The sequence below is a fragment of the Spinacia oleracea genome, chromosome 1 (genome assembly GCF_020520425.1).
Source record: "Spinacia oleracea cultivar Varoflay chromosome 1, BTI_SOV_V1, whole genome shotgun sequence".
Lineage (NCBI taxonomy): Eukaryota > Viridiplantae > Streptophyta > Magnoliopsida > Caryophyllales > Amaranthaceae > Spinacia > Spinacia oleracea.
In genome coordinates this window covers 77,258,093-77,271,462 of record NC_079487.1, presented here as the reverse complement: position 1 = coordinate 77,271,462, position 13,370 = coordinate 77,258,093, and the positions used below count along the sequence as shown (strand labels likewise).

Below are 13,370 nucleotides of genomic sequence, written 5' to 3'. Positions count from 1 at the left end.
TCTACTTCTTCTTAGTCCCTGTGGATTGGAACATAAGTGTGAGCCACAACCTGTATCTAATACCCAAGAAGTTGAATTGGCAAGTATACAGTCTATAACGAAAATACCTGAAGATGGAACGACTGTTCCGTTCTTCTGATCTTCCTTTAGCTTCAAGCAATCTCTCTTCCAATGCCCCTTCTCCTTGCAGTAGAAGCATTCGGATTCAGAAGTGGGTTGACTGACCTTCCTCTTTACAGATTTGGCGCCAGTTTGCTTAGTTGGGCTGGCCTTGTTGCCACCTTTCTTAGCATTCCTCTTCTTTCCAGATTTCTTGAACTTGCCCCCACGCACCATAAGTACATCCTGCTTATCACTTTTGAGCGTCTTTTCAGCGGTCTTCAGCATACCGTGAAGCTCAGTGAGCGTTTTGTCCAGACTATTCATACTGTAGTTCAGTTTGAACTGATCATACCCGCTATGAAGAGAATGGAGGATGGTGTCTATAGCCATTTCCCGAGAAAATTGCTGATCCAGCCGACTCATATTCTCAATGAGTCCAATCATTTTGAGAACATGTGGACTTACGGGCTCGCCTTTCTTAAGCTTGGTCTCAAGAATTTGCCTATGAGTCTCGAATCTTTCGACTCGAGCCAGATCTTGGAACATGTTCTTCAACTCACTGATGATTGTGAAAGCATCTGAGTTGATGAACGTTTTCTGCAGATCCGCACTCATGGTGGCGAGCATTAGACATTTCACATCCTTGTTGGCATCAATCCAACGATTGAGGGGTGCCTGAGTGACCCCGTCGCCTGCGGCTTCGGGCATCGCCTCTTCTAGGACATACTCCTTTTCTTCCTGCATAAGAACTATTTGCAAGTTCCTTTGCCAGTCAAGGAAGTTTTTCCCGTTCAACTTCTCCTTTTCGAGAATTGATCGAATGTTGAATGAATTGTTGTTTGCCATATTTAAAACTACAATTGAAAAGAATAAACAAATAAATAACCATTCACAGTTTCTCTTAATAAACTTAAATTCTAGCATACATGCATAATTCAATGTTTATTAAGCATTTTATTCAAGTTATGTGTTCCGGCAGGTGTGAATAAAATGATTCCAAGATCCTAAAATCATTGAAGAACTAAGCACAGTTTGTCGACTTAATCCTAAAACATCTTAGGTAAGCAAAAGCCTTTTGCTAATAGTCTAGAAACTATTCTTGGTTGATAGGTACGTTTAAGAACTTATTAGGTAAACCTATCGATTTTGCCACGACATAAAAGGACTCCTTACTTATATCGTTGAGTTTCACCAAAACTAACATGTACTCACAATTATTTGTGTACCTTGCCCCTTTAGGACCAATAAGTAACACCTCGCTGAGCGAAAACTATTACTAGATTGATGTAAAGGATATCCAAGCAAGTGTATATTTTGGCATGGCACCTTTTAACTCAATTTTTAAGTTTGGAACTTAAGGCTCTTACTATGTTGGTTAGATTTTAAGTGAACTAAAATCCTTAATCATGCAACATAATCAAGCTTTTGATCTCATGCATTTTAAGACATATTTAAAAACAATAAATAACTTAAAACATGCATAAGATAAATGTGATCTAGTATGGCCCGACTTCATCTTGAAGCTTTAACTTCAAAGTCCGTCTTGAAAATCTCCGTGGGAGGCACCATTTTCTTCAAATAGGATAAGCTATAATTAAAACTAATTACAACTATTTGATGGTACGCAGACCATATTTGAATTAAAAAACAACTTTGGTACTTTAGACCAATTACATTCAAATTAATGGTTCGCATACCATATTTTCTATCCTATTTGGGCCATACTAGTCACTTCATAACCTGCAAAACAGTACATATACAATATATACCATTCACCCATTCATTAACATGAATGGCCCACATAGCTGGTTAGTAAAACACATTATGCATCACGTAAACATTTGCAGCAATTAATCAAGGGCACCAATAATCTACAAATTATTCAGTCCTTATTAATTCTAATCAAGTTGTTTTAACCTTAAGGATTTGTAGACCTAATCAAGAGTTTATGACTAAAAAGGGCTCCCACTCAAACCAATAAATTCATATGCTTTACTAATTTCAAACATAAAAATGTATTTCTAGTCTAACCGGAAACATACAAATTTAATTAAAATTTAAAGCTCATATAAATTTATAATTGAATCCAAAAGTTTAATTTAATTTCAGTCGTATTTAAATTAATTCATGATTTTAATTTTAGTAAAATAATTAGAATAAATAAAATTTATTATAATTACAATATTCAAAATTAAAATCCAAGAAAATAATTTAAATTATTAATTTTAAAATTAATTAAAATTACGTAAACTGAAAATTTCAAATTAAAATTTCAAAACGATCTAATCGCAACGCAACAACCCTACGCAACGTACGCCCATGGGCCACACGCACACAGCCATCGCTGGCCATGTGCGCGCAGCCCATGCGCTGCGTCGCATCGCTGCTGCTGCTTTCCTTCGCAAGGCATCACACGAGCTGGTGCTCGCTGCGCGCGCCAGCATTCGATGCACGCGAGCCATCGCTCGCTGCGCTCGCTCGCCAGCGCTTGCTTCATGCGAGCCAGCGCTCGCTGCGCGCGCTTGCCAGCGCTCGATCCTGCGAGCCATCGCTCGCTGCGCGAGGCATCGACGCTGGGCGTAGCACTCGTGGCACGCGAGCTTGCGCTCGCTGCGCGCGAGGCTCCGCACGCTTGCGCGAGGCAGTGCGCGCTGTGGCGCAGCTCGCTTGCTGCCCACACGCGACTGCTGTGCCTTGCTTTCGCCCTCGCCCATTCGTTCATTGCACATAGCCCACGACACAAGGCAGGGCTGCTGCCTTGTGCTCGTGCACCATGGCCTTGCTCATTGCATTCGTGCCGCATGGGCGACGAGCTCCCTTGCTCGTCGTCACATGCCCGCACTATACAACACCCCTTAAGGGTAACACGTAGCGTCCATTGCTTTGTGCGTGCAAGTTATATGAGCGAATCGCATAAAATTTAAAAATTTATATTTAAAATTAATGAAAAATTAATAAATAATATTAATTTCATAATTTTAGGGCGAAAAAATCGAAAATTTATTATTCAATTGATTTCCGATTAACATGGATTCAAGTCTAGGTCATAAAAATTTAAAATTTAACATAAATTTACAATTTTTATGGTGGTTTTTAATCATAGGTATCTAATTAAATTATAATTAATTATGAAAATCAAATTAATTCTAAATTATTCTAATTTTCAACAAATTAATCATAATTACAAATTAGATTGCATAATTAACAAGGCTAAGCATTCAAACTTGTTAAACATATACAGTAGGTCAATCAAAAATTCAAGATTTATCAACAAGAATCGCAAATATTTAATTTAACATCTTAAATTTACGAAATTTTGCATTCGAAAAACTAAAACCTCCGAAAAGTCATAGTTAGGCTTTGAATTTGAGAATTCTGGGTTCGGCAAAAAAAGACTTTTTTTGTCAAAATTTTAGAATGCCTTTTACATGCGGAATTGACACAAAAATCACTCGATTTGGATGAGTAACGAAGAAACTGCCGAAAAACTGTGTACGTATAATTAAATAAACGCAATTTGCAATTAATTAACAATTACGAAAATTAATCACCCCTTTTAATTCTTGCAAATTTGTAATATTTAACCATGTTCATGCAATTTAGATTATGAAAATAATAAGAGGCTCGTGATACCACTGTTAGGTTATGATACATATGACAATTCATAAATCATGCGGAAAAAACCATTAAGCCAGGAATACATATTATTTACACATAATCATTTAGCATAGTTTAGATGCATACTCTTTGTTGCGTGCCTTCCCTAGCTGCGCCCGAACCGAACAAGAACAAGTCTTTAGGACTCCAAGTGTCGTCCCTCCGTAGATAGTCCACAGCACGTCCGGATCCGCCTTAAGATTGACCAACTAGAATCGCCCTTAAGGTACTCTGAATTTTCGGCACTTTATAGGCAATTGTATGACTGAATTTTGCTCTCAAAAACTCACTTTGAATACTTGAATTCTCGATGTAAATATGTGACCCTAGGCACCTATTTATAGAGTTATGGAAAAGGATTTTGAATCCTATTAGGATACTAATTTATTTAATTATAATCCTACTAGGACTCTAATTAAATAAACTAAATCTTTTAGGATTAGATTTAATCATATGACAAATCCCGGTAGCTTTAGGATTCGAGTAGCACACAAACACACACGCACGCACAGCAGCCCACGAGGGGCGCCATGCGCGCGCGCGCAGCCCGCGAGCTCGCAGCCCACTGCCGCAAGCCCACATGCTGCCGTAGCCTTGGCGCGCGCTGGGCCTGCCTTGCGGTGGGCCTGGCGCAGCCTTGGCTGGTGCGTTTGTGGCGCGCTGGCTTGCTGGGCGATGGCCCGGCTTCGTGCTGGGCCTTCGTCTGGCAGGCCTCGTCCGATGCTAATTCGTACGATACGCTTCCGATTAATTTCCCGATTCCGGAATTCATTTCCGATACGAACAATATTCAACATTTCCGATTCCGGAATCAATTTCCGTTTCGAACAAATATTTAATATTTCCGTTTCCGGAATTATTTTCCGATTCCGATAATATTTCCGATTCTGACAATATTTCCGTTTCCGGCAATATTTCCGATTCCGGCAATATTTCCATTTCCGATAATATTTTCCGATACGTACCATGTTTCCGTTTCCGGCAACATCTACGACTTGGATAATATTTATATTTCCGATACGATCCATATTTCCGTTTCCGGCAATATCGTCGTTTCCGGAGTATTCATTTCTTGCCTGTGACGATCTCAGCTCCCACTGAAACCAAGATCCGTCGATTCCGAATATCCATAGATGGAGTATTTGATGCCATTAAATACTTGATCCGTTTACGTACTATTTGTGTGACCCTACGGGTTCAGTCAAGAGTAAGCTGTGGATTAATATCATTAATTCCACTTGAACTGAAGCGGCCTCTAGCTAGGCATTCACCTCACTTGATCTCACTGAATTATTAACTTGTTAATTAATACTGAACCGCATTTATTAGACTTAACATTGAATGCATACTTGGACCAAGGGCATTATTTCCTTCACCAAGGGCATTATTTCCTTCAGAGGATGCGGGAGTTCTCCCACAAAACCCACCTCAATAGCAATATGATATCCATATTGCTAATCAATAATAATTCGCCTCACCATGCAGTTAGATTTTGAGTACATTGACTTTAAATTTATTATTAAAATTGATTTTATCAATTATATTGATAAACTATTTAAAATTGACTATGTATAATTAGGATGAGGCAAGTGTACGTTCTCAAATCCAATAAATTTAAATTAGTCTCTCACCAAGGTGGTACATGTATGTGTTACCTTATACAGATCCAACAACACTAAATGACTATCTATTAGTTAATCATCTATGTTTATCTTCATCGACATCTCAATCTAAAATTCAAACCTGCCCCATCATCTAGGTGTGATGCACGGTTACCTATCAAAATATTAATTTTACACAAAATTTTATATGTGAGTCATGATGCAATACTTTACATATATTAACATATGAATAATAAGTTGTGTTGCAAGCATATTATTTATTCCGTATAACGTTTAGAAATACAATAGTATTTAGAAATATAGTAGGAATTAGACGTGCGAAGAAGTACGAAAGCATCAAAAATATAGTTTTTTAAGAAATATCAAAAGAATTTTGCATAATGCTACATCAACTTTTAAATCACCAACATTAATTATTTACATATCTGTTACTATATACTATGATACAGAGTATAAAATATAAGCAATACTTTCAAGGTTTTAGAATATTTATATTATCCGTAAAATTTGAACAAATTATTTATTTAAGTTAGTAGTATAAATTTTAATTAATTATTTATTTATAAACAATACATAGTAACATAAGTTTCTTTTTACTTATTATTAACCTAAAAAAAATTTAGGACATTTTTAAAAATAGAGATCATCACGTGTCAGATGTTTATCGACTTTCTTGTTTAGTACGGGATACATAATACGTATAGTTAAATGATATATAGATTATGTTAGTTTTTTTCCTTGAACCTACATGTAATTATTTAATGTAGTAGAATATCAAAGGATAAATTGTTTTTTACCACCTAAAAAAATTGATAAATTTTTTTTACCACCTAAAAAAATAAAAATTGTCTTTTACCACCTAAAAATAAAATAAAAATTGTTTTTTACCACCTCTGGACCGAAAATGTGGACGGAAACGTTATGCGATCTTATTTCAACGACTATATTTTTTATTTCCTTCTCGTATCTCATAATTTTCATGTATATAAGCTATAATTTTCGCTTACTTCCCATTAATTTTCATAACGTTTTCATCTATTTTGTAGTTAAGGGGTGGTAAAAGACAATTTTTATTTTATTTTTAGGTGGTAAAAAACAATTTTTATTTTTTTAGGTGGTAAAAAATAATTTATCAATTTTTTTAGGTGGTAAAAAATAATTTAACCAATATCAAATGTAAAAGTTGTGATATTAATTAAACCTAGTTATTAAAATGTTAGTACTCCCTCGAGTCATGAATGTTAGTTCTCTTTCTGTATTGATTTTTTTTTTAGTCACTTTTAGAATATTTCCTAAGAGAGAGTGATGGATAGCTCAGTTGGTTAGAGCTTCCATCTCGGTTCCAGGTGATCCTGGGATCGATTCTCATCCCCGCCCTTGTGGCTCATTTGCACACAAAAAAAAAAATTAGAATATTTCCTTAGTTGTCCACATTTATCCCCGGCCATCAAACTCTTATAAATATTCAAATGCTCCACTCATTGACTCCAAAGTAACCTTTATCCCCACGAACCCATTAATTACTTCTATTTCATTCCAATATATATAGAAAAAATCGATTAAAAAAAAAATACTTCGTACCACATATATGATTATTTATCAACTCATGCTACTTTTATGATTGTTTTTTAAAAAAAACAAAACTTTCAATTTTTGCCCAAAATTTAGTAGAGTTAATTATATCAATATTTAGATTACACAAAAAAATTAAACAAATTAGACATGATACATGTCAACTTTATAGTTAATATCCTGACAACTTAAGTAGTATATATTTATGTTATACTTCGCAGAATATTCATTGTAAATGGTAAATTTACTTAGTGCATCATATTTACATGAAGTTTACATAAGCACGGGAATATAATATTTACTTATGCGTATTGTTTACATTTTCTATTTTTATTTAGTATATTTAGGATATTTATTATCAACCGAATCATTAAGATTTATATTGGAAAATAATAATATTTTCCCTAGTGCATATTTTTTCTTAAATAAAACAACTTTAAGTTAGATAATAATAATAGTTTCCCTAGTGCATAATTTTAATTGACTTATTTTATTTTAATTTATAAGAGAGACAAATCTTAAACTACTATAGAAAATATCCCGGTTGTTCAATGTTTAGAACAACAATTTAAATTTCTTATTAAAATTATTAACATGTTTCTTTCACACTACTAAAATGTACTCCCTCCGTTCCATAATGTTCCTCACTTTTCCATTATGTGCGCTCTCCAATGCACTACTTTGACCATTAATAATTTTAATTTCGTATTAGTAAAAATTATAAAAAAATTTATTTAGAAAATTTATATTGAAACGAATCCAATGACATCCCACAAGTGAACATTTACACTCTTAATCATACAATTCATTACGGTCAAATTTTTTAAACTCTGGCCATATAAATTGTAAACATGAGGAACATTATGGAACAGAGGGAGTACTACATAGTAGTAGATCAATTATAATTTGTTTTACCATTTTCTTTTCGCTTTTTTTTTATAATTGGTAGTTTTCATTGCATTGCCTTTTGGGCTTTAAAGCCTAGTCCATTACATTTACAGAGGGCTGAAAATAAGATGAAAATGAATCAGCCAAATTTGAGATTAAAGCCATGCAATGAATTCATTCTCCCTAACTAGACCTTGCTTTGCCAATGAGTCAGCCACCATGTTTGTACTTCTCCCCTTGTGTGTGATCTCCAGGTTCAACCAGCCTTTTCTTGAATTCGAAGAAAGTTCAGTTGGAAATTCAGATTCCATGGCCCACCTGAGTCTTCATTACACCATCTCACTGCATTTACAGAGTCATATTCCACAATTATGGGGTGTCCATTGATGGTTTCACATATGACTGATATTTGGATGGCCCGGTAGATAGCTAGCACTTCTGCTCCATTGATTTCGATAGGGGGAACTGGACTTGAGAAGATGCACTTGAAAAGCCCGTTACTGTCTTGCAAAACCCCTCTAATGGCCGACGACTGGGTGGAGGATTTAAATGATGCATCCACGTTCCATTTGAGGTGGCCCAATATCGGCGGATTCCAGAGTGATTGAGGGCCGGAGATTCGGTTAACTCTAGGGTTAACTCCAGTAACTCCATTTGAGAAGGCCCAAGTGAGACAAGTGGGGTTCCTGATGATCTCTTCACTGTAATATGGGAAGTGATCCCCCCAACCCTTTATCCACCAGCTAAGGTGCATGAGGATTAAATCTTGCAGTTGGTGTATGGACATGGATGAGTTCTGGAAAATTCTATCATTTCTTTCCTTCCATATTGTCCATAAGATAACAAGAAAGCTTGCGGTCCAGATTTTTTTAGTTAAGGTGTTTCTACCCCAAAATTTCCACTGCATGTAGGTGTCTTTTAATGAACATGGGAATACCCAACTGATGCCCCATACGGATAGCCACCATATCCATAAGGCTCGGGCTATGTTACAGTGGAGCAAGAGGTGGTTGCAGGTTTCCGGCGTCGTACCACAGATACAGAGTGACTCAGTTTGAGGGATGATTCCTATTCTGGATAACTTGTCCCTCATGATGAGTTTTCCCAGTAGGGCAATCCACACGAAGACCTCAATACGGTGAGGAACTAAACCTCGTCAAACTCCTTTAATGCCGCTGCTTGGGAGTGGCGTGGTTGTCATGGCTAGCTCGTGTCTGAAAGATTTGACAGAGAACCCTCCCGTTTTGATCGGAGTCCATATAGGACGGTCATCACAGTTGAGTGCAAGACAAACACGTTCGAGTAAGAGCATCATAGCAGCATATTCCTCCGTGTGTTTGGCCCCGAATACCCTCCACCAAGAGAAAGCCCATTGCCATGACTTACCATCCCAAAAGCCCATGGATGACACCGATGCATTGTGATCATTACTAATGGAGTATAGCCTTGTGAATTCAAGCTTGAGTGGTCGATCCCCGGCCCACAAATCATGCCAGAAAAAGGTATTTCAGCCATCATCCACCCGTTTTCTTATTTTTGAGGTCAATAACTGTTTGGAACACGGATTGTTGAGGATTCGGGAGAATTTTTTTTTCCACGGTCCCCCCCAGAGATGGTATTATGAGATCTTGCATGGTAAAGCAAGAGGGGTAGCTATACTTTGATTGTACCACATTGCGCCATAGTGCATTAGGTTCGTTGAAGAACCTCCAAATCCATTTAAAGAGAAGACCCAGATTGTGATGATGTAGGTTGGCCACTCCAAGCCCACCAAGATTTTTTGGCCTTTCAATTAGATCCCATGAAACAGGAGCCATAGCCTTTTTTTCTGATTGCCCACTCCAGAGAAATCGCCTTTGTATTTTTGTTATTTTTACAATGATACCTGTAGGAATTGGAAACAATGACATATAGTATAGCGGCAAGCTGGAGAGGGAGGCTTTGATTAATGTGAGTCGACCTCCAATTGATAATAATCTTCCTTTCCAGGTTTCCAGTTTCTTCCGTATTCTATTCAAAATAGGTTCCCATAAGATCAATCTGGAGGGGTTTTCGCCAATGGGTAAGCCGAGGTAGGTGAAAGGAAATTCCCCAATTTTGCAGAGAAGGGAATCCGCGGCGTGCTTAAGCCATGCATCGTCAACATTAACGCCCAAAATCGAGCTTTTGTGAAAGTTTACCTGGAGACCCGTAGCGAGTTGAAAGATTATGAGTGTCTTCTTGATATTTACAAGAAAATCAATGTCTTGGGGGCAGAATATAACAGTGTCATCGGCATATTGCAAATGTGTGATCTTCATGCTCCCCCTGTTGAGTTCTACGCCTTCCCACAAGTTAAGGGAGGTGGCTTTTTGGATGACAAGATTTAAAGCTTCCACGGCGATGTTGAACAAGAAGGGGGAAAGGGGATCCCCTTGCCTAAGACCCCTTTGTAGTTTGAAGGGTGTCGACGGTGAACCATTAATGAGGACCGAACCTGAAGCTGTCATGACACAAGAGTTGATCCAATCTCACCACAGTGGTGGGAAGCCCATCTGTTCTAGGGATCAATCAAGGAAATTCCATGAGACAAAATGGAAAGCTTTATGAAAGTCAAGCTTAAGAATAATCATCCTCTCTTTTCTTCGTTTGCAGGATTCAATGAGTTCACTCGCGATTAGGGCACCATCTAATATTTGTCGACCTTTTATGAAGGATGATTGGTAAGGCCCAATAAGGTGGTTCATAACTTTTTGCAGCCTGCGAGCCAAAAGTTTCGATATAATCTTGTAGATGCACCCCACCATACTTATGGGCCGAAAATCCTTGAAGCCTTGCGGGTTATCCAATTTGGGGATCAAAGCAATTAGAGCCGTGTTGGAGCCCCTGGGAAGACGGGATGAACCCCAGAAATCGTCAACTATGCCGTAAACATCTTCACGTATTGTTTCCCATGCATTTTTTTATGAAGCTAAAGTTAAACCCGTCGGGTCCCGGAGCCTTTTGGCTATCACACGAGGCTACTACCTCATCTACTTCTTCATGAGAGAAAGGTGCAGTAAGGGTAGTGCAATCTTCCTCACTAACACGATTGAATGCTAGGTTATTGAACGTAGGTCTTTTAACGAATTCCTCCCTGAAGATGTTTTTAAAGTAGGCACAGGCTTCCTTTTTAATGTCATCTGGGTTGTCAATTGTAGTTCCGCCAACAGTCAGTGCTTCTATACTGTTTCGCTTTTTTCGAATAGATGCAAGAGTATGAAAATACTTTGTATTCCTATCCCCTTCCTTGATCCATTTTTCCCGTAAGTTATGGGCCCAATAAGTTTCCCTCCTTTTCATCCAAGTCCAGAGTTCCATTTGGTCCGTTTTGCGCTCATTGAGCTCATCGGGGTTCAAGATTCTTTCATTTGAAGTGGTGTCAAGGTCATGAATTTTGGTTTCTAATGCTGTTATATTCCCTTCAATGTGGCCAAAGGAACAGGCTTTTCATTTCTTCAAGTCAGCCTTGACAGTTTTCAGTTTTTCCAAGAAGCCCATATTATTTGATTTCAGCCATGCTTATTTGATAAGTTTCAGACAGTGGGGATGGGAGAGCCAGCAGTTCTGAAATCGGAATGGTTTTGGCCCCCAATTTTTTTCATGTGAGCTGACAAGCAAGGGGCAGTGGTCCGAGATACTTCTCTTTAGAAGGGAGACTTTCAGCTGAGGGAAGAGGGTTATCCATTCAGTTGTTACTAGGAGCCTGTCGAGTTTGCTTTTGGAATTCCCTCTAAACCATGTAAACCATCCATTACTAGTAGGGATCTCGGCTAATGCAAGAGTTTGGATGAATGACTGAAATTCTTGTATACCTTGTTGTGATGAGGCATGACTACCTCTTTTCGAGTGATGGAGAACTTCGTTGAAATCACCCATGATTAAGATGGGCAGTGAGGTCGTTGAGCAATAGGCGGCTATGTCATTCCAGATGGTGTCCCTTGATTCTAAAGAGCATGGATTGTATATGTTAATGATAACACATTGGAAGTGTTTTGCCGTGATTTCTCCTCTCAAGTCAATCCAGTGTCTTTCAACTTGTGCTGATTCTAAGGTGAAAAATTCCTCCTTCCACAGGGTGATAATTCCTCCAGAAGCACCAATTGAAGGGCTAAAGGAGAACGCAATATTGTCTTCCTTCCATATCGACTTAAGGATTTTGCTATTGAAAGTAGAGTTTCATCTTTGAGGATAAGAAAAATCTTTTGATTACACCCATTTATTTAATTAACATAAGGTTTAAGGTTTTGTTTGATTAGATATTGACGATGAAACCGCCAAGAAGCTCTGCCATCCAAAAGTTTGGTTATTGTTCGTTAATAGTGGTGAGAACACAACTTTTAATTAGACTTAGAATTAATAAGCCATTCAAACTTTGAGCATTTAACGTCCATATATAAGAGTATTGAATTATTGGTTCTTATGACTATCACCTCTAGCCCTCTTTTTTCTCTCTCTTTTAGTACATTGTAAAAATATTAATATTGAAAAACATCTTAATAAAGAAATAGAGAGTAATAGAATAATTATATGACAACTACGGAGTATAAGGGTAAGGGAATACAAAATACAGAGTACTTTATGATTTAGTACATGTTTCAATGTATAAGAATAAAATATTCCACATAATCAAATAACTACTATATAATAAACGTTAGAAAAATCGATAAATAAAATCAATAGTATATTTAGTTAATCGTATATGCATAGTTTCTTTACATTTACAAAATCTAATACTTCCTCTGTTCTCATTTACATGACACAATTGGGTTATGGACACTATTCATACAAGCTCTTTTGACTTCATTTTGTGATTTATACTTAAGAAAAAACATAGTCGTGTGTGGTCTTATTAGATTCGTCTCAATAAATATGTTTTAAATATCAACTCTTTATAATTTTTTCTTATCCATAATTGAAGATATTAGTGTTCAAAATAGACCTGGTTATTGGGCGGGGCGAGTCAGGGTCGGTGCGGGTCCAAAGAGGGTCGGGTATTGAAAGGGTCATTTTTAGCGGGTCGGTAATGGGCGGGTCAAAAGCGGGTCGCGGGTCAATAGCGGATCATTAGTGGGCGGGTCAATAAACGAGCAATGAAAAATGAAAAACAAAAGAGCCATGTGCAAGTACAAGTAAATACGAAAGCTATACACGTAATTTTTATTTATTTTATTTATGTTGTGGTTAAAGGGAGCGATTTCCTTCAATATTGCATAAAGATCCAATAATTCCCAAAATACGTTATTTTCTAACTTAATTCCCACCATACCGTCCACGTCAGCAAGGGAGAAAGAAAAGTATTTTTTTTTTCCGGGGGTTTTGTTTTAAAGCAAACCGCTATCTCAGATGGCGGTTCAATGTTATAAACCGCTATCTGGGATAGCAGTTTCTTTTAAAACAAAACTTTATAAAACCGCGTGGTTTTATAAGCCGCTATTTTAGATAGCGGTTTACCTCTTTAAACCGCTATTTCAGATAGCGGTTTATTGTAGATTTTTATAAAAAAATTAG

General features: G+C 37.2%; 1 protein-coding gene across 1 annotated transcript; it reads right to left on the bottom strand.

Annotated features, from left to right (window-relative positions):
- Positions 1 to 8,097: 8,097 nt before the first annotated feature.
- LOC130465454 (uncharacterized) lies at positions 8,098 to 8,628 on the bottom strand. Its single transcript, XM_056834217.1, has one exon. The coding sequence runs from the start codon at positions 8,626 to 8,628 to the stop codon at positions 8,098 to 8,100; it is 531 nt and encodes a 176-aa protein (XP_056690195.1).
- Positions 8,629 to 13,370: the final 4,742 nt, after the last annotated feature.